This window comes from Pyxicephalus adspersus, chromosome 6 (assembly GCF_032062135.1).
Source record: "Pyxicephalus adspersus chromosome 6, UCB_Pads_2.0, whole genome shotgun sequence".
NCBI classification, from domain to species: domain Eukaryota; kingdom Metazoa; phylum Chordata; class Amphibia; order Anura; family Pyxicephalidae; genus Pyxicephalus; species Pyxicephalus adspersus.
In genome coordinates, this window is record NC_092863.1 from 59,420,793 (window position 1) to 59,443,683 (window position 22,891).

A 22,891-nucleotide genomic window follows, 5' to 3' on the forward strand; every position below is an offset into this window, starting at 1 on the left:
ATAGGTGGAAGGTGTTTTAGTGATCCTAATGAGCCATTTAAGGCCCATTCTTAAAAACCATCCATAAAAAAAATGAAAGTGTAAGTGTACCCAAATTTTTTTTTGAATAGAATAGTAAAAAAGGTAAAATCTTCCAGAGTGAGGAGAGCTCCCCTCTTAAGCTACGTACACACTTCCAATTATTATCGTTGTTAAACGAACGACGAACGATCCTGCACAATATCTGCGAACGATCGTATAGCACCGATCCTGCACATACAGATAACGACACGATCGTTCGTAGATATTGTACACACAATAGATACGATCGTTTGAGCGATACAGGGAGTGACGTGCACGACCGGAAGTGAACGAACGTTCGTTCGTCACGCATGCTCAGACCATGGACGATCAACGAACGATTGTACACACGAACGATGGTCAACGATCGTCGTCCAATCCGATCCGCCGGTCAGGTCGTTCGTTTCCAACGACTTTCCTCGTTCGTCGGCTTCGTTGGTTACTTTTTTTACGAACGATTTTTGCCCAATCGATCGTTCGTCGTTCGTTCATCGTTCATTTTGAACGATAAAAATTGGAAGTGTGTACGCAGCTTTAGGCTGCGTAGACTGATATGAGCGGTCATGCTAGTCTCATCCATGAATGATGATCGGAGAGGAACACAGTGGTGTGCCCATGGAACAGAACGGGCAGAACTGTACAAGTCTCGTTCATTCATCTGTTGCTGGAGATGATCATGAAAAATTATTTCCAGGAACAAAAATCTAATGTGTGTCACTAGCAGACCTGTCCCTGCAACAAATGTCCCAATTGAAAGATTTTTAGCTCAGCTTGTACAGCCAAGGGCTGAATCATTGGGCCTGATTTATTAAAGCTCTCCAAAGCTGGAGAGAATACATTTTCATCAGTGAAGCTGGGTGATACATCAAACCTGGAATGGATTTCTTTAAAGTCATTTACTATTTGCTAGCAAATGTTTTGAATCCTAGACCAGATTTATTCCAGGTTTGGCGGGTCACCCAGCTTCACTGATGAAAGAATATCCTCTCCAGCCTTTGAGAGCATTATTATTATTATTACAGTATTTATATAGCGCCATCATATTATGCAGCACTGTACAAAGTCTATAATCATGTCACTAGCTGTCTCACAATCTAATGTCTCTAACATAGTCATATGTCTTTAATACAGTCTAAGTTCAATTTTTTGGGGTGTAGCTAATTAACCTAACTGCATGTTTTTGGAATGTGGGAGGAAACCCACGCAAACATGGGCAGAACCTACAAACTCCATGCAGATAGCGTCCTGGCCGTGATTCAAACCTGTGACTCAGCACTGCAAGGGCCAGAGCACTTACCTCTGAGCCACCATGCTGCCCTTTAATAAGTCATTGTGTCTATTTCCATCTGATAGTCACTTTGTGATCACTGAGAATTCCCACATGTACATGGTTTAGTTGTATGTCAATTATCAGGATTTGGTTTTTAGTGGTTATCCGCTGTATGTTCTGTGTTTTAGTGTCTAGTTGTTGACATGTGCTGCTTATGTGGCCTTGCTGCAATGTTATCTAATTGTGCAAATATTTGTGGCTTTGATTTTCTGTGGCCATCAGGCCCAAAATGCGCCGACCTTTCTGTGGTTACTAAAGCTAAGACAACATGTAAAAAACATACAATGAGAAATACAAGGAGCAAATTTATTGGTCATTTATATGGATCATTTATCTACCATACACAATACATGGGCATATTGAGATACATATATCACACTATTTGAACAGAGGTCTCAAGTTTTGGATTTCCTAAGGTAAGTATTGGTGAGGCGGGAACGTACTCCATTCACACAAGCAGTGTCACCTTTCTGCAATAAATACATGATAGTCTGTTTCATTATATTCTCATTATATTTAAGCAACAGCTTTGAATGATAACAAATAATGAAATGAATGCTAGGATTTGGGGATATTGTAAAATTGCATTCCTATAAACAGTTCACAGAATACATTGTTCATGATAAAGAAAAAAATAATTTTGTTTTCTTTTTATATTCTTTGTGCAGAACACTGTAATTACACATGCAGACGCTCATTTAAAGGTCAGCTTCATTGGCAGAAAAGGCCCTTTGATGACAAATAATCATCAGATAATATTGTAAGCAATGACTGATACAACTGTTGGTTGAGATAATCTATGTTCTTTTTATCCACAGGTCAGGGTCTCTTTACAAGACATATCACATAGTTATAGTGTAACCTAACTGAAGATCAGTCTTACAGTGTGATACAATGATATGCAATACAAACAAAAAGGAGATTACACACATGTAGCTAGTGTCTGTGAAGTATCTGTGACTGCCCCAGACCTGTTAAACATCTATATAACTAACACTTGACTTGAATGATCAAAGTCCATGCTGCATGACCACCTCACAAAAAGAGGATAGACTACAGTTTATCCCACCATGTACATGCCAAGTCCTGAAGTACCTACCGAGATAAGATAGTTGGGACGGAGTACTTTGACATCAATAGGTAATACTGACATATACATGGTGGCTCTCCAATAGCAGGGAGAGTAAAGCTACGTACACACTTCCAATTATTATCGTTGGAAAACCAACGACGAACGATCCTGCACGATATCTACGAACGATCGTATAGCACCGATCCTGCACATACAGATAACGACACGATCGTTCGTAGATATTGTACACACAATAGATACGATCGTTTGAGCGATAGAGGAACTATGTGCACGACAGGAAAGTGAACGAACGTTCGTTCATTACGCATGCTCAGACCATGGACGATCAACGAACGACCGTACACACGAACGATGTTCAACGATCGTCGTCCAATCCGATCCGCCGGTCCGGTCGTTCGTTTCCAACGACTTTCCTCGTTCGACGGCGTCGTTGGTTACTTTTTTTACGAACGATTTTTGCCCAATCGATCGTCGTTCGTTTTGAACGATAAAAATTGGAAGTGTGTACGCACCTTAAAGCTGAGTACACACTTCAACTGGTTCTCGCCTGAAAATCGGCTCAGGGCCAATATCGGGCGAGAATCTGGAGTGTGTACAGCGTGCGTCGTTCATCGTCCGAACAACCGTCCTGGCGGATCCATGAACGATCATAATGTAAGGAAAGGGGGAGAACGTGCAGCAGGGTGCCGCTCTGTCGCTCTCCCCCTCCCCTCTGCATAGAGTAGAATGGTGCTGTATGTACAGCATTGTTCATGCATCCTGCAGTGCATAGTCGTTGAAAAGGATTGTGAAAGATAATTGGAAGTGTGTATGCGGCTTTAGTTTCCTGTCAATGCTAAGAACAACGCTGACACCATTCTACTCTATGGAGAGAGGAGGGGGAGAATGATGGAGCGGCACCTCGCTGTGCTCTCACCTCCACTTTCATTACGATCATACCTCATTTGTTGTCCGTGGATCTGCCAAGACATAACGACTGACGACACATGCTGTATACGTGCCAGGTTCTCGTCGGATATCAGCCCTGAGGCGATTATCGGACGAGAATCATCTGATGTGTGTACATAGCCTTAGCCTCCCTAATTACCAACAGAACCTGAGTTCAATGTCAAAGATTACTGTGCAATCCATTTTTTTGCCAATGCTTCTTCCTGGACAGTATACAGAGGAGTTCCAGAAAGTTCCTGCTGGGCAGCCATGTGGCCCTCTTGCAATCCATTAATTATGGAATTTGAAAGAAGAATCCACTTTTTTTCGATATCCTGGTTTAAAAAAAATACATTTCTATTTCTATTTTGTTTGAACACTTCAATAGATATCCTTTTCTGGTTGGTAAGGGCTATCACCAAATGTAAATTAAAATGGGTCCGCAGTGTGACATTTATACCTAACCTAAATCAGGACCATTCTTCTAATTAGTGTATGGCACATGAAGTGAACCACTATGCTCTGGTACATGAATTCTTGCTACAAATCTTTACATAAACATCAGGGAGCCATGGCCGACCTTAATGCTAGTTGTCTGGCTGTTACGTTGCCTTTCTGGCTTTAGTACTTTCTGACTGGAACATGCACATCAAGATAGTAAAAAAGTTCTTGTCAGTATAACTATTTCAGGTCAACTACTCAAAGCACTAAAGAAAGAGGGGTCAGATAAGAACAAGAGATATTTCATTACTACAATGTGAAGCCAGCAAAGGAAGCTTCCATGTTTCTTTCAAGAAAGTTTGATAAACCAAAAAAATGCATGCCGTATATTAAGGTCAATAAATATACATACAGAGGACCTTTTATTATAGCAGCTTGTAGAATACTGAAATATTCTCATGTCATCAGATTTAACCCAGTGACTGGGCGAAAGTAATGATAAAACATGCTAATGTATGCGGTCATTGGCCCTTGACACTCCAAATCGGTCTGATTTAGCCATACACAGTGCATTGTTCTCACAATTGAGTACCTGACCCCAAGGTTTTGGTGGTCTCCGGCCCTCTCAAGATCCACATAAGTACTAAAGCTGAGGGGGACCCAAAGTAATTTAAGAAATCTGTTCACAAATTGTCAAATGTTTTGCTAAAGCTGATATTTTAGACTCAGTCTAAACAGTTTCAAACAGAAGCCCCAGTCAGGGCCTGAGGGGCAGAAAACTTCTGTAAGAAATAATAAATGTAAATATCATGATGTGGTTGCTTCTTATTTATATTTACTAACCTGATTAGTCTGTGATGTTTGGAGTTGTCCATAGTTGTAAACTAGGTGCTCCAGTTTATCTTTGGTACCAGTTTTGTTCTGATTAGCTGCTATGGCATGCCCATTTCTTTTATAACAACTTTCTCCACTCCATGAGGGCCTAGGAGTAGTCTACATAAACATTCAGCAGTAAGAGTTAGCATGTGGCAGTGAATCTACAGGACTGAGACTCTGGAATTTGGGTTGTTACTACAATAGTGGTATTAGGATTTAGTTTGTTAGCTTCTTATGTTTAATAGATAAAATGCCTGGAAACCAGTGAACATGCAACGTTTATGTACAAACACAACACATTAAAACAATTTCTGATCAGTTAACCAAAAATATTAAATATGAACATAAAGTTATAGTGCACGACTTGATCCTGCTGTAAGGGTGCAGAACAAATCCTTAGTATTCCACATAAAACAGCCTATTCATATCAGCAGCCGGTCATCTGTCAGTGTTTATAAGGAGGACATTGCAGTATTATGGTCCCATGTGTCTGACTTTACATTACTCAATCATAGCAACATGGAATGGTTTAACGTAGCCGGAAACTTCCAAACAGTCCACCATGGTGTTCATATGTCTGAGCCCAGTTCAGCACACTGCTTGTCCGAGATGTGACTGGCCAGAGACTCAATGATGTTGATCAGCAGATGTTGACTCAGTGAGCGCAGGTTCGGTAACTTGGCCACCTTCATGTAAAGGAAAGGAGGAAAAGGATGAGGATTTACTGTGCTGTCTTTGATGTGGAAATCACTTTGGCTGAACCTTTGCTGTTCTATCTAAACAAATAAAATGCTAAAACAGTGATTAACTAATAGGAATGGCAAAAAATATTATACAGGGCTCCAGCCACCCTAAAGTAAACATGCATCCTGCAAAATTAGCTTCTCTTTTCAGGACATTCACCTGACTATTGGGTTACCCATCAGACCAGTACATGGCTCCTGCAGACTTAATAGGCAGCCCAACAGCCAGCTAAGGAAGCTGGAATGGCAGACTGACAACATTGCTTCGCAATTTTAATGAAAACAGTAAAATGCCATCAGATCAGACTTGCTACTCCTTACCTACCTGCCAACATTAAAATGAAGCTCTGTGAACATTTAGGTACAAAATATGACATGGCCTGTCACTAGCATTAATACTTTTATCATTTTTACAGTCTCTTTAACAGGTAAGGTTGTCCTACAAAACTGGGGGTAACAGGGTTGGGACAAACAACAAAATGCTGCCAGGACTGTGTTTATTGGTATGGTAAAACCTCATCTACAAATCAAAGTTGGAATTGGAATTCAGTTTTTGTTTGCATCATCTTTAAAATCCCATGTCTAACTAAAGCTTTGTACACACTAGATATTTGTCAAAACTCTAGCATTTGTGCAGTAGTTCCCCAATTTAGGAATTAACCCTAAAAATGGCTGTGTGTGTGTGTGTGACCCCTTTAAATTCTCTTCTTTTGCTTTTTATATTTACACAGGTCCCCCCAAAATGATCTTAGGCTATGTTCATAACATATGACTATGGTAGGGACATTACATTATGAGCTCCTCTAGGACACATAGTAACACGCCTATGTAATATGTCAGAACTATATAGATACAAGATGATAATAATAATAATGACCTGTGTGGTACATGTTATTGGCTGTGAAACACACATTGTCATCTTGCTGAATGACAGCAAAGCCACATTGTCTATGTAAAGGGGCTCAGCCAACCACCGATATTCACCTTTTACCTTGCTGGCACTGCTCATTCTCTTGTCTCAGGAAGCCATTTCTTTTAGATACGGGACAGCATGGAACCTCCTCCATGTAGCAGTGTTCACATCAAGCAATCAGTCAAACTGATATATGACAGAGAGTGATGTCGCCACTTCTATTAGAATTCAGCACCAGAAATTTTGGCACCAACTGCCAAAGAGGAAGGAGGGCAGGGGGTATGTTCGCAAAATAATTATCACTGGGCCACAGTGGCTCCCTTACACAAACAATATCACTGCTGCTGATGCCCTAAAGCTGACTTTTCCCTTTCTTGCCAAAATAAATCATTTTGCCTCTGGCATTTTCTAGGGTTCTGATCCTCCTAGACCTGTAACTTGGATGACTACTTTATCTAAATCAGAGCTTGTGGTTAATAACAGACATTCTTAGCAATGTTACAGATACACGTACTGCCCCTTGTACACAAAGGGTTGGGTAATGAAATATTACATAGGCCATGTCTGTACACCTCCTGAAAATGGCCTCAAAACAAGTTGTAAAGATTCTTTTCTGGGAAATGCTGTAAATAAAATGTACATCTAGACCTTTGCTGCAAAGTAGATATTAAATATAAATGAGAAGCTATGCACAGAGACAGGACAAACAAACTGTTTTATTGGTCCACAAGGTTAAAGTGGCAAGTGCAGCAATAATGACAAGAGACAGAGGACAGATGTACATATAGATGAGACATTCAGGACACATAGCTGTGTGTGGCACCACTCAGACATTACACAAAGAAAAACTTATTAATCAACATGGCAGCCAATGGCTTTCCAGGACCACAGAAAGATTGGTGGCTTAATAACTAAATGTTGACATTTATAAATATTTGTGAAAAGTCTGAATACCCTGTATATATAGAAAACAACATCACTGATTTATAAAGCGATCAGCCTAGATATAACCATTTTCCCCCATATGATGCCAGTTAGAGCATCGATATTTGCAAAGCTCTACTTGTTATGTCAAGTTAGAAAACAAGACTGTACCAAGAAAGTCGATATAACAAATGTCTTATGGATCCTTTGCATCCAAATGTACGCACACACATACAAGGTGAAGTTAGATTTAGGAACTGGTAGAAAAGAGAGCGCCAACACTGAGGATGAGAGGACAACATGGTCCCAGAGCCCAAGAAAAGATGTCACCAACCTTCGTGAACTGATGGACAATGATGTGAAGGCAATGTTTCTTCATATCCAGAGCTTGTGTCTTGTCTGCAGCCTCCAGAATCTGAAATAAACCAAACAATTGACTGATATCATACAAATCATCACATTGTACAGGTTTGTATCTGGTCTCTCATTTAATCATTTAATTGTTGTTGGCAGCAATAAAGTGCTTCTCCTAAAGATCTTCCCACACATCAGCCTACAGTTACCAATGAAATGAATGTCTGAGAAGTAGACTTCATCATTTACCTCCTTATCTAGACAGAATGCACAGGTTTCCTTTGTCACATTTAACAGTCACCCAATTTGTGTGTTCCTGCTATGACCACGAGGCAGCAAGCTGAAAAAAGTTTTAAGTGTTTAAACCAACAGCAACCTTCTATAAATACATTAATTACATATGGTGCTTACTGCTGCTCACTTTGTTTTTTTAGCAGAATTCTCCTGTAAACCTTGAATATAGGGAAACCCAAAAGACTGGAAATACATTAGTAGTACCAAAAACCAAAACACCATGTTTGTGGTGTACAAAACTTTTTGAACAAAGAAAGTTACAAAATATATAATCAAAATTCCATCTGATGTAATGGTTATTTGTCTCAAATTAAGAACTTGACGCGTTTCACACACATCTAAGGTCCACTTAGATTAATTTGAGGCGAGTGTATGAGACTGATCCAAGAATGCTCCAACATATTAGGGCAACAATATCATCACGAGACCAGTGGAAGAGGCAAAAACTACACCCAAGCATAATTTCTTAAATAACGGTAAAGGGTAAATGATGATAAATGAACGTATTCTATAGGATAAAACTAAACATTCCTTGTAATGAAATATTAATCAGAACTTGTAGAAATGACTGTATATTGCTTTTTATGTTTCTTCTGAGTTCACACATAGATCATTAATAACAAATACCTGAAGCACATTTTCCACGGTCACATTCATTTCCAGGTTCTGTCTGCAATAGGCTTGCAGTCTGTTGCTGAAAAATCCATAGTAATATGGAGCGGAGAACAGGTAGCTAAAGGTATAGTTAAGGATTTATTTATAGGTAGTGTAATAATATGAGATGTACTGGCCATCACAGCGTTAATGTGATAAATGTTACTGGGTGAGATGATCGTGGAAGGGAAAGAAGCAGGCAGAGAGTGAGCTTATATTGCACATTCACATAGTTGATAACTGGGGTTACTAAGCAGTACTATACAGTTTAGGGTTTTACCTTCACTATTGATATTTTGGTTCATAATTATTATCTCTAATTTAAGCTATAAATGATTTGTGATTATCTGATGCTTTTATGTGCTAGGGGTGATAATGGGAGCTTCTGGCAGTCTAAAAGGCATTTTATTGAACAGGAAGGATTTACTACTCATGAGCAGATCCCCAAATTTCACTTTTCTATGGAGAGAAGTGATGTATTTAAAGTAATGTGTATGTGCCATCATCTATTTGATAGGAGAAGGGGTCCCTGCCAAATGCTAGAGGTTGTTGCTGTAAAAAACAGGCATTGTTTAACCAACAGATAAAAGCGTTGAGTTTATGTATCACACATTGTTCAGGGCAGCCACTCTTACTAAAAAAAAAAAAAAGGATACAGTGAATCCTCGGGGGGCATATTGACCTCCCCATAATAGATGTATCGTAGAAGTGACTCAAAAGCTTGTTTGCTAGGCACCATCTCACCAATAGAGATGTTTACTTGACCATCTTCTGGCATGAAAGATCGGAACATGGCCTCGAAATAGCTGCAGAGATGAACAGTAAAGTCAAAAGCAGGCAAAAAAAAAATATTTACATACAAGACTAATTCTACTGAACTGCAGATAAAACATGGCTGCTATCTTCACTGATCAGTGGATACAATCTCATTGTTCACTGAATTACCCCTGCAGCCATACTTGCCATGCTGAAAATCTACTGCATTACTTGATTACAATGAACAGGATAAACGGTGCATGTGGTTTAAAGAGGCAGCAGCTTTGCCTCTGGTCTCGAGATTTACAAGACCATAAACTGATTTGTTGACAAAGTCTAGCAAGTATCCATGAGACATAGCGGAAGGAGGAGAGCACACCAGCCTTGTAGAGTAACCAAAACAACATTAATAAAAAAATATTTTTATTAAATCCAGTAAATGTGTACCTGGATCGAGCCGCTAGGATGGCTGTGTGCGCAGGTCTTGGGTGTCCATCCAGCAGTAACGTGATGTCACAAAAATCTCTTCCTGCACCTTCCAAATAAGCTTTCATATCCTGAACTAGGGATGTGCCTGGAACACAAATACATACATTGGAGAGCAGTAGAAGAAACAGTATTAAAAGACAGACTTGTATATCTTTGGTCACAACTCCTAGCAATCCCAGCAATGCAGCTCTTCCGGGGAACATGTCCTGGATGGTTAAGCCGCGAATGCGTTTATTATGTTCTAAGTTTACTGTACTTATAAAAGGAAACTGCAGATGATGCTTTCCCTCTGCCCCTCTGTAAAGTGTAAAATTACCCATGCCCCCTCAATCTGTAGACAAATGTATGTACCAAGAACTGCTGCATCCTGCACCAGGTCTACTTTGGCCACAAAAGATAGACCCAGCTACTATTGTTTCTTTATGGTAGTTGTTGCCAACCTTTCAGACCTCACGGTCCACTAAATTCAAAATTTTAAATCCCACGGACCATTATTATGAATTTTTTTTAAAAAAAGGGTGTAGTATAATTGAGTGCACATGCACCAGGTCTGGAATCCGGACCGCGCATGTGCGGGGAGCCATGTGTCATTCATAGGGGAAGAAACTACCCCCAGAGTAACGTAATGATGCCATTGCCCACCCACTTTCCCACTGCAGGCTCAGACCTGCTTGCTAACCATCCTGGGGTGACAGTAGCGCAGGGCTGTGGACACAACAAAAGTTGTGTTCATACGGGGGACAGGATCATTGGGGTCAGCAGGCCAGAGCCAGTGCACCCATCCTGCTCAACTCCGCAGGAGGGGCTCTTAGTGAATGAATGTGCTTGGGGATAAGATCAGTAGGGATTAGGAGAAGAAATGTAGGATGTGTGAGGATTAAATATGGAAGAGGTAGTAGAATTGACAAAGTATTGATAAAAAGGTGTGGAATTAAAGAATGAATGGAAGAGACAGAGAGATGGAAAAATTATTATAATGAATGAGAAGAAAAAGGAAAATGAAGAAGTGAATAAATGAATAGGTAAGCGGAATGTAGGCGAGTGTGCCAGAGAAGGGGATTGTGTGAGGGTAAATGCATGTGTATGTGTAATGGTAACAATAAGGGTAATTGTTCTGCAGACCACCAACATTTTCTCGCAGACCAGCGCTGTTCTATGGGACCCAGATAAGGAGTGCCACATATTTCCTGTTTACAGATTGGGGTCAGTGCATAACTGTACTTTAAAGGGTCTGATGGATTACCATTTCTGATTGTGGTTTCAGTTTAATCAGACATATGAACATATGTTTTTTCCAAAGAATGTGCCAGACACTTTTGTGGTTTTATCTCATGAAGCCTTAGAATGTTTTTTTTTTTTTGTTTTTTTTTTTTTTTAAGGCAAGTTTAAGGCAAGTTTTTGGTAATTATTAAATACTTTTTTTTTCTCATTTTAACCAGCAGGTAGATGTTTAATCACCATTTTAATTCAATCCCATTTCTGAACTGGTAAAAAAATACTCCCCCAGCCACTCTCTCTGCTCCTCCAATGACCTGCTAATGACTTCCTCACTCATAACCTCATCACACGCACGGATACAAGACTTCTCTAGAGCAGCCCCAAGTCTCTGGAATGGTCCTCTTCGTTCTATTCGGCTTTCTCCCACTTTCTGCTCATTTAAAAGAGCACTCAAAACCTATTTTTTTAAACTTGCCTACCCATTCTTCTCTTTTTGGAACCATCACTACCTCCCACTACTACATATCTCCCATCCTATTGTGTGTAAATTCCCCCACCTACTAGATTGTAAGCTCTTCGGGGCAGGGTCCTCTCCTCCTGTATCACTGTCTGTATTCTGGTATTCCACTAATCCGACTCTCTCCTCTACAATCTATTATGAATGCTGCAGCCAGACTCATCAATTCTTCCCACGGCTCCTCTTCCGCTGCATCTCTTTGCAGATCTCTTCACTGGCTTCCATTTCACCTTAGAATCAAATTCAAGCTCCTGTGCTTTGCCTTCCAATCCCTACACAGTTATTGTCCCACTTTAATTTCTGAACTGGTAAAAAAAAAGTATTCCCCCAGCCACTCTCTCTGCTCCTCGGATGACTTACTAATGACTTCCTCACTCATAACCTCATCACACGCACGGATACAAGACTTCTCTAGAGCGGCCCCAAGTCTCTGGAATGGTCTTCTTCGTTCTATTCGGCTTTCTCCCAGTTTCTGCTATCAGTACCATCACTACCTCCCACTACTACATATCTCCCATCCTATTGTGTGTAAATTCCCCCACCTACTAGATTGTAAGCTCTTCGAGGCAGGGTCCTCTGCTCCTGTATCACTGTCTGTATTCTTCTGTCATTTGCAACACCTATTTAATGTACAGCACTGCGTAATATGTTGGCGCTATATAAACCCTGTTTATTAATAATAATAATTCTGAAAGCTAAATTACAGGGTCCACGGGTTTGTTTGCTGGAGATATCACTTGTACGAAGAGATGCAATGTGACAACAGCAGTTGGCAGGTTACAACTTTCATTCAAGCATAGTGTGTAAAAAAACATATTTGGTAAAATTTATGATACTAGAAGTTGATCTCCCAGTTTTGTGGTCACCAACAACAGGTCTGCTAATCAAGAGAAACCAAAGGGCATCAACCATAATAGTTAATGATAATGTATACCTAGGCTTGTTTACATTATTTCCATAGTTTGATTTGAGCTTCTAGGTTTTAATGCCACCTGGTCACGAAAGGGTTAAGATCTGCATTGCTTAAAACCCAGCAAGATTTTAAATCATTTCATTATACAGCATAGACATAGAGCCAGTGTAGGCCTAAGCTATAAGAAGCAAATGTTTTGTAGTGGATCTTACCTCACTATCTGGACTGGGCTGTATCACCTCCCAGGACTGAGAATCCACATCATAGCAGTGCAGTTCATTAGGCAATGTGTTATCTGCTGCACCTCCAAATACATAGAGGTGACGATCAAAAGCCACCATTGTGTGTCCATAACGTCTCTGCGGGGGAGGAGGGGAACCACGCAGTAAGTGCTCAGTGGGAATACGCATCCAGCTGTATAACAAAAGAGAACATAACAAAAAGGAGGATTTAAATTAGTCAGAAAATGTAGGGTTTTCTTGTTTTAACCCCCCCTGGTGGTATGATTAAAGAGGATTTTTAACATTTAAAAATCCTCTTAATTTTAAATTTCCCGCCGGTCCATCCCCTCTCCAGGCATGGACTCGCAAGCAGATGCCCGGCCGGCATCTGCTTCCCCTAGCTCCGTGTCCCCAGCGTTCACACGGTGGGGACGCAGATGCTGGCCGGGCATCGCCAGCTTGCACAGATGCCCAGCCGGCATCCTCAGGAAAAAAAGATGCCGACATCGCTGGAGGACGCCGCTGTAACCGGTAATGCTTACATTGTATCTTATTTTACTTTGCATACATCTGTTTTGTTTATAAATAAAAAATGTTATACATCGTAAATTAGCATTACATTATTAGGGACATCGTCAGAGCTGCTTAAACAAAGGATTTATTTTATGACTAAATATCCTTGTTCACAGCTAGCTGTTCAAGTGTGTGAAATTTATTGGAAAGTTAAATGCTTCTCACACTTTCTCTGCAAATTCAAACTGGAACAAGTTGTTTGTGATCTTCGCCCCACTTTGACCAGAGAAGACAAACATTTTATCCCGGCAGACAGCAACTGGGAAGTTACAGCAAGATGGTGGGATCTCTCCACTCTGCTCAATCTGCAACCCAAAAAAAGTTTTCCGTTTTAGTCTCATGGCATTTATTCAGGAATCAAAGTCATACTGCATTCACCCATAGTTATACAGAGATACAGAGCTCCCTATCACCCTCCAAAAAATGGTATTTTACCTCTTCCCAAGATGATGAATCTCTGTCTTGCAAACTGATTGTCCACATGTCATTTAGTCTAAAAACAGAAAGAAAAAGATGTGTAACAAAATTTGTGTAAACTCTTAAAATGAAGGTCCTTAAAGTTTACTTTGAACAAGAATGTGAAAGACTAAAAAGGAACCTCATCAGGTTGTCAGACCACGGCAATGAGACCAATCCCACCATTACACACATGTATAATTTAGCATAAGCTAAACCTAGTACCACTGTCTGTAGTACATGTGCCCAGCTTCACATAATACTGAAGAAAACCCACTATTCCCACGGTTATCGGCTACCCCTGCTGGATGACAATATGTAGAGGAGGGCATACCTTAGATAAAGGAACAAAAAGTCAGCCAACAGTAAAGCCTAGCTGAAATGAGTTCTCAACAAAGTACCAGTGGGAAATTAAACCCTAGGTAAATCATTTTAAGGAAAATGTATGTCCTTTTCATCACATGTTTTTTTTGAGATTGATTGATTGCTTTAATGTGCAATATTAAAATAAAATGATTTGTTTAGCATACCTGGCATTTCCATCATATCCAGCAAAGATCCATAGTTTATCATTATACACTGTAGCTCCATGTGCTGAACGTGCCACCGGTAACCTAAAAGGAGATCAAGGCATCAGATGATGAAAAATATTAAAATATAAGTAAAGGATACCTATGCATTTCCATAATTATTTGTGATAGACGGGAAAAAAATAAAAAATTAAAAACATGCACTGGACTGCCGATGGGGAAAAACTAACAAATGCTGAGTGTGTCCACAAGACATCCACAAAACACACTGCTTATCTAGAGGTATCCCAGACATCAGTTTAGACTTCAAGACACTTTGTCCAGTTTTTTTTGCCTTCATCGCAGAAAAAAAGAAAATAAAACTGTTTTCTCAAGGGGTACTGGGGCATCAGAAAAGAACAACAACCCCAAATGAGTTTGTGACAACACAGCCTTACCTTCATCTAGCAGGCTGGTTTAGGTTCAGCACAAATTGAAACAAGAGCACAGATGTTGCATGTATTGGCTTTCACAAGAACTTCTAAACATAAATATGTATACCTTAGGAACACATAGGTCATTTAGCATGTAGCTTTACAAACCTTCCTTCAATTTTCCATTCTGTCCAGAGTCCAGTTGCAAACTTGTACTCAAATAAATCATTCTTATTTTTCAGATTCGAATTGGAGTAGATGTCACCAGTATAGCCACCTAGGCACAGATGTCAAAACATCAAATATTAAGCTTATGAATCCTAATAAGAACAGGTTGTCTAAATCCATCCCAAGAACAGATGAATAGATTGTATTGGCTGCATATGCAGAATGTTGACTGATTTCAAAGCTGGAGTTTATAAGTTGTATACTAGGAGGGCAATATTTAGCTTCGGTTACATCTAAACATCAATGCTCATGATAACAAAATACAAATACCTGGATAGCCAAGCAAAGAGTGTTAAAGATCTATGACTAGCTAAGTAAAAGATTGATTTAAAACAAAATGTATAATAAAACGCATTCATATACACACACACACAAAGATTAAAAAGGTGGTAGTTGCAAAATTCTATGTGTAATATTTGTGCAATATTTGTATATAAATAATACACACAAATACATAAAATCAGAACTAAATTGCCACATTTTTTGAGCAGATGTAGCAAAAAACATAAAAAAGGGTCATGTGACTGATCATATATGCATAATAAGTACTGCTTGATTATTTTGCAGGTGTCCTACTACCACTATCAGTTCTTAATAAATGAAAACATGAATTCTTACATGTATGAACTGCTCCCCTATCTGAACACACATAATAAGCAGCTAAAAAGCCGTCATGTTACTCACCAAACACGAACATGCTGCTCCCATATACCACAGCTGAATGATGATATCTTGGTGCTGGGGGAGTTCCTGTTGTAAATGCCCTGGTAATTTAAGGTATAAATATTTTTCTATTAGAAAACTGTCTGCATTTCCCAAAATATACTCCATGAATAAAAAAAAAACACAATTTTAATGCTATCCTTTATTTTACAGCCATGGATTGAGCAAGGTAATAAGCAAAAATATTGATGTATGCTGAAAGTCAAACTCCAGCTAAAAAGTTCATTTTGTTTAGGATAGAAAGCAGAAATAATGAATAATCAGCTGGTACAAGGCAGCTAAACTATTCAGTAGCCAAGCGGCTTGCAGAACAAACACCTACCGGCACCAGGAGCAGTCTTTTACATCAAATCTCAGCAAGTCATTTAACATGTTCTTCCTGGAAAAAGAAAAAAAAGTAAGAATTTCAGTTGATACATTTCTATTAACATTTAAATTTACTGTATTTCTAGATATTACAGTGATTGGTGAAACATTTACCTGAAAGCAACGGTGGATGTGCACACCCAAAATTTTAGGGTTGTACTATATAAACTAAATACAAATATTATTGGTGTTTTATATAGTACACTGGCATTTAAGCTTAAGAACCAAAATGAATTACATAGTGAGCAAGTATGTTGTCAACACATCACATATTTACATATGTAATTTGTATCTACTCCCTTTGTTTACCTGACGAAAAAGTGTTTTTACTTTCTTAGCATTCTGGGTTTGAATTGAACTCTTTCTCTTTATTTTGGTTTCCTACATGTTTTGCAAAGCAATTAGGCTAACTGCTATGCTTTAAAAAATAATATTTTTTTCCTATAGAGTATGTTGGGGAAATTAGACCATTGGCTCCTTTAAGACCAAGGGACCGGCAAAAATAATTCTGAAAGTTTATAAAAAAGTATTGCATGATAGGTCAGTGGTATAAAATGTATGAAATATTTACTTCTAGCATTATGTTTAGCTTTAAAGGTAATCCCCGGACTGGATTTTTACATTTAGGAACCTACATAGTCATAGCAGTAAATAAGCTATAAATCAAAACCACACTGACCTTTGTAGCTGCAGACACTGTGGAGCAACTAATTCTCAACAGTGAACTTCTTTTTATTCAATCTTGTAGCAGCAATCTTTTTAACCCCCTTGACTGTCTGCCAAAAGTACCTCTTGACATTAGAATTTAGAGGAATGGAAGGCTGCCAAGTCATTACTGGTAGGGATGGCAAAGTCAGCTAAGCTTACACGAGAATGTGACATCAGTGTTTGTGCTTGAACATGAGGTTATGGAGGGCTTGAGGAGATTTACATACCCATTATCACCACCAAAAACATAAATAGCATCCTTGTAAGCGACAACAGTGTGTTTACTGCGCCTGTAAAACAAAACAAAGAAAAAGCATATTTTACATTTTATATAGATAAAAAAAAAGTCTAGTTTACACTTGTAATTAGGGCTGTTAAGTGTTTGTTTAGATAAAAAAAAAATCTTTGGTAAAAATTCCCTGTGAACATTTCATTCCACTGATAACCTGAACCAAGTTATACAATGGTTCTGATTTATTAAAGCTCTCCAAGGCTGGAGAGGATACACTTTTATCAGTAAAGCTGGGTGATCCAGCAAACCTGCAATGGATTTCTTTAAAGTCTTTGGCTATTTGCTAACCACCCTAGCCTTATTCCTGAGTTTGGCTCAGGGTTCATTTTCAGTACCAAAAAAGGTAACCCTGAGCCATACTCGGGGTGGAATTCCAAAGTTTTAAAACTTACCTGGTCCCCAGGTGCGCATGGCATCCTCCAGCGGTGCCTGGTATCTGCTCCATCTGGCGATGCCTGCCTAGCATCTGTGTAGTCTGGCCATGCCCGCTTGGGCACGCAGATGCCGGGCGAGCTTGCGGCTGGGGTGGGAGAAAATTTAAAATAATTATTTATTATTATTTTTTATTTATAAATGTACCGCTTTGATATTTTAAAATACTTATTATTCAGACGGCCAGAGAGGTTAGCAAATGTTTTGCATCCTGGATCAAATCCATTCCAGATTTGTTGGATCAGCCCCAATGTTTTGTTTGCCGATACAAAGCAAGCCATGACTTGTGGCATATTTAAGATCTGCGCCCCCCTTCCCTAAAAGGTTATTTGGTGACTGAATCAAGATTTAGGTACTCATACTAAGTGGAAGAACACCCTTAAAGGTGAAAAATGCAACCAGAGAGGTCTTTTATTGAAGAAGAGACATACGTACCTTGTGCAAAAGAATATCATTACCTGCCTGTGCGTAACCTTTTTAAGGCATACCTAAACTCAGAATTTTTACTTTACATAAAAGGGTAGACAAGCGTTTTATTTAAAGTAACAATTTTGTTGGTGTTTTATTTTCAAGCGCAACATTTTTTTGCAAAGGATGCAGCACCTCTCCTTAATTCATAATCACCTAGGCTATCAAGAATGAATGGGAGCGCAAAGCTTTGCGGGATAGCTATGTCACGCATCCCAGGAGGATCTTGTGTGCTCCTTCTGCATAAGCCTGAGCATCTCGGGCATGCACAGAAGGAGCCCTTTCAATAGAAAAAAAATTGCCGATCTCACGGGAAGTTTTTCCCAATTCTACATCTATGCAGTGTGAGATTGGGTGATGTAGGAAGAAGATGGTGGCACCTCTGCGCTGGGCTGAGGACAGATACCACGAAGAAACGGGACCCGATGGGACAAACATTCCGACACATAGACTGATCTGCAGGATTGGAGGCAAGTGTGATTTTGTTTTGGGTTTACTTCTGCTTTAAACACACACTCGCCCGTTCATGCATCCTCTTCTCCTTTTCCTAGGTCCCATCTTCCCCAGGTTGCAGCTTTGCTTGGCACAGAGGATGGATCTGAAAATCATTGATTTTCCTCCAGCTTAGGAATGTGACATTGATATCCCATACACAGCTCAGGTAATATACGGGCAGTCTGTGTCTAGAAAGTAGTGACAGGGTCTCTTGAAGCGAATGAATGGCGATATTATTCCTAGATTGTAAGCTCTTCAGGGCAGAGTCCTATCTTCCTCCTGTGTCAGTCTGTCATTTGCAACCCCTATTTAATGTACAGCGCTGCATAATATGTTGGTGCTATAAAAATCCTGTTTATTATTAATAATAACTGTATGATGTGTGTATTGCGGGAAGTGTAACATGTCACCAGGACACTGCGCTCACTTACCTGGCCCCTACAAACTCATCACAGGGCAGCAATCTCCTCCACCGGTGGACACTTTCAAAGGGCCCAAAATTCAGAGTCAAATATTCAACACTGTCAGAGCAACTGTGATCAAAGTCTACACTGGGGGCCACCTTGGACTTGCACGCCATCGGTTCTCAGGCCCCGGGCTCCTACAAGAGGCAGAAATGGTGAGTGAGGGGATGTGTGTCACCTATCCAGCCATAGCACACCATGTCAGCAGTACGGGACGGGGCACTAAGGACTGCCCGCCTGCCAGGCGCATAACTCCCCCACACAGCTGTCATCTGAGGGCTTCATATCAGGAAGAGAACTGCACACACAACTAGGAGCGGCATTCCGCCGACAGGAAGGAACAATGCTGACAGGAAGCGTCAGACTATCCACCAAGCAGACCGACTCTATGGTTTAATGATCGGTCTATAGCGTTAGCACTGAGTTAATTCTAATATGCTGCAAGAGTGACATCTAGTGGTTGCAAAATAAACTACAACATAACCTTCCACCATCAAAAATTTGCAGGCTGACTTTGGTGAACAGTTTATAAAATGCTGCTTGTCTGCCTGACTGGCTTACTCTTTAACTAAAGTATATCCAATGCAAAACTTTTCTAGGTTTGGCCAGAATATGGAATGGTCAGAACCTTTGTCAGATTATTATTGCAGTCTCTGTACTGTTATGTCTAATGTTCTTATTTTCTTATGTTGTGTCTATTGGAAAGGAAAAAAAGGTTGCTTACTGCAGAACTAAAAAAAAGTATATAGTAATCAAAACTGATTTTTGACTTATATACAATTTAAAAAATTTTTTTTTAAATAATAATAATAATAATAATGATAAAAATGAATTATATTTAATAATAATATATAAAATATTATTAAAAATAATAAAATTTATACTTACACATTGCTTACTGAGATAGGGTCAAAAAGATTTTTACTTTTAAAACATGAAAAGACTTTCATGATTGTTTAGGGTCAGTGATTCTGAAAACCAGAGATGGCCAGGCAAATCATTTTTAGAGGGATAATAATAATTTTCTTCTCTTTTCCCTGCCCCTTAGTATATTTATTTTCATCATATCTGCTTCTAAAATGTTCTGGCTTCTAGATGAAATGTTCACTATTTGTTCTCTGGCTGTAATATATATTGAAGAACAAGTTTTAGAAAAGAATAAATGTGAGATTAGAAATATGTTTACTAGAGGTAGATTTATAAAGCTGTGAATATTTATAAAGTGGTGAATGTGGCAGTTCCTGCATATTACTGAACATGTATTAGGGAACTATTTATTATGGTTATAAAAAAAAAAAAGTTCATATGTAAAAATGGCCTGAACATTACCAGCAAAGTCCTTCATCATCTGTTCTTCATTTTCAAAAAGAACTTACTGTACAATAGATCCATTAGGAACTAATTAACCAGCAGTCATATGATAAATGTTGTATTGTAAAATATAAAGATTGTATACAAAGGGCTCTATTTATAAAACAAAGAATCAGATATTCCCTTAATCATTCATTGGTAGGAATCTTCCAGGTCCATGTGTTTCAATGGCAGTAATTGATTCCCACTAGGAAAAGTCTGAGGGTATCTCAGATTCCCTGTTTTATAAATAGAACCCAAAGTAAGCAATGGAAAAGAATATGTAAAACATACAGCAAAACTTGATCTCATATGAATAAATAATTGAGTTATTATAAAATTCACAAACTATTTATCAAAATGTTCCACTGATATTCAAAAATTTGCTCAGATGATGCTGGGGAACTTTCAACATATTTGTTTTGAATTTGTGAATCAGCACTTTTTGATAAGAAATAGATATTTTATATTAAATGTCTATATGAGATTGCATACCCTCTGTGTTTGTACAACCGTTAAAAGTTACATTTTATTAGGCTTTCTCATTTAACAATGAAAATTTAAGTTTAAACTGAAACCTCAGCTCTGGCTGCAATACCAACCTTCCTTCTTGTGGTGTCTCTTGCAGCAATACATGGTATCATTTTAATCATTTTAAAGAAATCTTTTGATCTTCCTAAATTCAGGCAATGTACCTGCTACTCATGGTGCTCTAAGGCTTTAAATAGCTTTTTGGTGACCACTTGCTGCTTGTAATAAGCCTTGGCACAGAAAAAAATCACACATTTTTCTCAATCACACATAACCCCCTGCCTATTACCAACAGATCCTTTATAATCTCCTCTCCACCTAAATGATCTGTATTTGTTAGGAGATATCCACTAGATCCATCATTCTTGTTCCAGAAACAACTGCCAATCAGTAGCAGGCCACAAAATGTTTCCAAAATATCAGTTAAGACTCACGTTTAGCTTTTTTAGCCATATTTATAGTGTGATCAGCCACTAGAAAAAGATTAGCCACAAGTAAACTCCATACAGATAGGGCCTGCTTTATTAAAGCTCTTCACGACTAGAGAAGATAGACTTTCATGGGAAAACCTGCATGACCCAGCAAATGTGGAAGTCCAGTTTGCTGGACCACCCTGATGACCACCTCTCAGATGATAACCTATCGTCTCTTGGAGAGCTTCAATAAATCAGGTCCATTGTGTCCTGGCTAAGATTCGAACCTGGGACCCTGGTGCTACAAAGAAATAATGTGAGGTAGTATGCACAGCATGAGTTATGATTCAAATGTGTGCAAACAGCAGAAGGAGAGTGTAGCATAAGTTATTTATGACACTTTCAGAATTACTACAATTTAGCACTATGCGAGGTTTCCGGTCTTTTCCAATGAATCGGGAAGAACTTCTTACAGGACTATATGTGATGTATGACTGTTGTCCTTCAAACAGTGACCCACTGGTTGCCATAAAATGACCCCTGCAATGAGAAGGACCTGTAGGCAAGGCTTACTTTAATACTAGAGATCTCTTTACCTGTATTTTCACACTTCCCCAACTTCATATTGCATTATTGGGCTTCAGTGCTGGTCACAGTAAACTAGTGGGTTTTTTTGCAACCTAAAGAAATCTCTGAAATCACCTTAGAAACTGCCATACTTTCTTCTTACTTGATATTGAGTAGCATTTTTTTTGGTGGTCCAAGATCATACCCTGGAATTATTATCCCGTTGATGACTGTCCTCGAGATCAGGAGAAAGATGAGGGAGTGGTGCCTGTGCCCTGGACGGTGCTCCCTACACACATCCCTATTGTGAGGCCCAACACTTCCACACTTGTACACTATCCCAGACCCAAACACTATGACATATGATGCAGAACAATGTTGTAATTCTAATATTCTTCACATTACTCCTAGCTCTGATACCCTGAAACTAAATCTGGTGTTCCAAAACATGTGCACATGACTTCAGACACAAAATTATTGGTTGCTGGTTTCAGGGCTTCTAAATACCCAGTATTGAGATCTCTTTGTATTCCACCAGAAAATATTAGATAACTTTACCTTTTGTTTTTATGTTTTACTCTGTGTTAGAATGGTATTACTTCTTAGCTAGAAGCTTTCTGAGTCTCTCAATTTTTCCACTTTGCATTCTCTATAGATAACATTTAAATACCTCCTTTTCCTCCTAAAACAAAACTTGTACATGCAACACCCTTTTCCTATTTTATGTATGTGGATATCAAGTCTAATTGTTTTGTTCCCTACACCTAACAACCTACAAAATGATTCACACTTATGCTTTCTCTTCAGCTGTATACTTATTCTGGTGTATATCTCATTTTCTATCCTAAAGTTGATACAATTAACCTTTAAAAAACACATACCTAGGGTCTGAACATAAATACATAAAACCAGAGGAACAATCTTTTTTTTTGGTTCATTGTTGGTTTTGGAACTGTTGGTTTAATGTAAGATCGGAGTGCACAAGTTTACAGACATCCAGTAGCCAAATCAATCCACTTATCCATATCCTAGGAATAAATCCAAAATGCTGCTTTAGTGTGTATGTTCATGTTTATTCTAGTTTTTAGGGAAAAGGCCAGATGGCTTTACATTAGGAAAATTAATAAAAAAATGATTTAAAATTATATTGTTTTTTCCT

The 22,891-nt window shown here is 38.9% G+C and overlaps 1 protein-coding gene across 1 annotated transcript; it reads right to left on the reverse strand.

The window, feature by feature from the left end:
* Positions 1-1,682: 1,682 nt before the first annotated feature.
* Positions 1,683-19,224, reverse strand: LZTR1 (leucine zipper like post translational regulator 1). The gene is made up of 15 exons (XM_072413946.1): positions 18,839-19,224; positions 16,948-17,010; positions 15,969-16,025; positions 15,608-15,687; positions 14,864-14,972; positions 14,283-14,366; positions 13,732-13,789; positions 13,462-13,601; positions 12,682-12,916; positions 10,534-10,537; positions 9,813-10,179; positions 9,266-9,415; positions 8,583-8,688; positions 7,642-7,722; positions 1,683-5,413 (listed from the first exon to the last, which is right to left on the reverse strand). The coding sequence occupies exons 1-15, from the start codon at positions 18,985-18,987 to the stop codon at positions 5,297-5,299; spliced, it is 1,800 nt and encodes a 599-aa protein (XP_072270047.1). The 5' UTR covers positions 18,988-19,224; the 3' UTR covers positions 1,683-5,296.
* Positions 19,225-22,891: the final 3,667 nt, after the last annotated feature.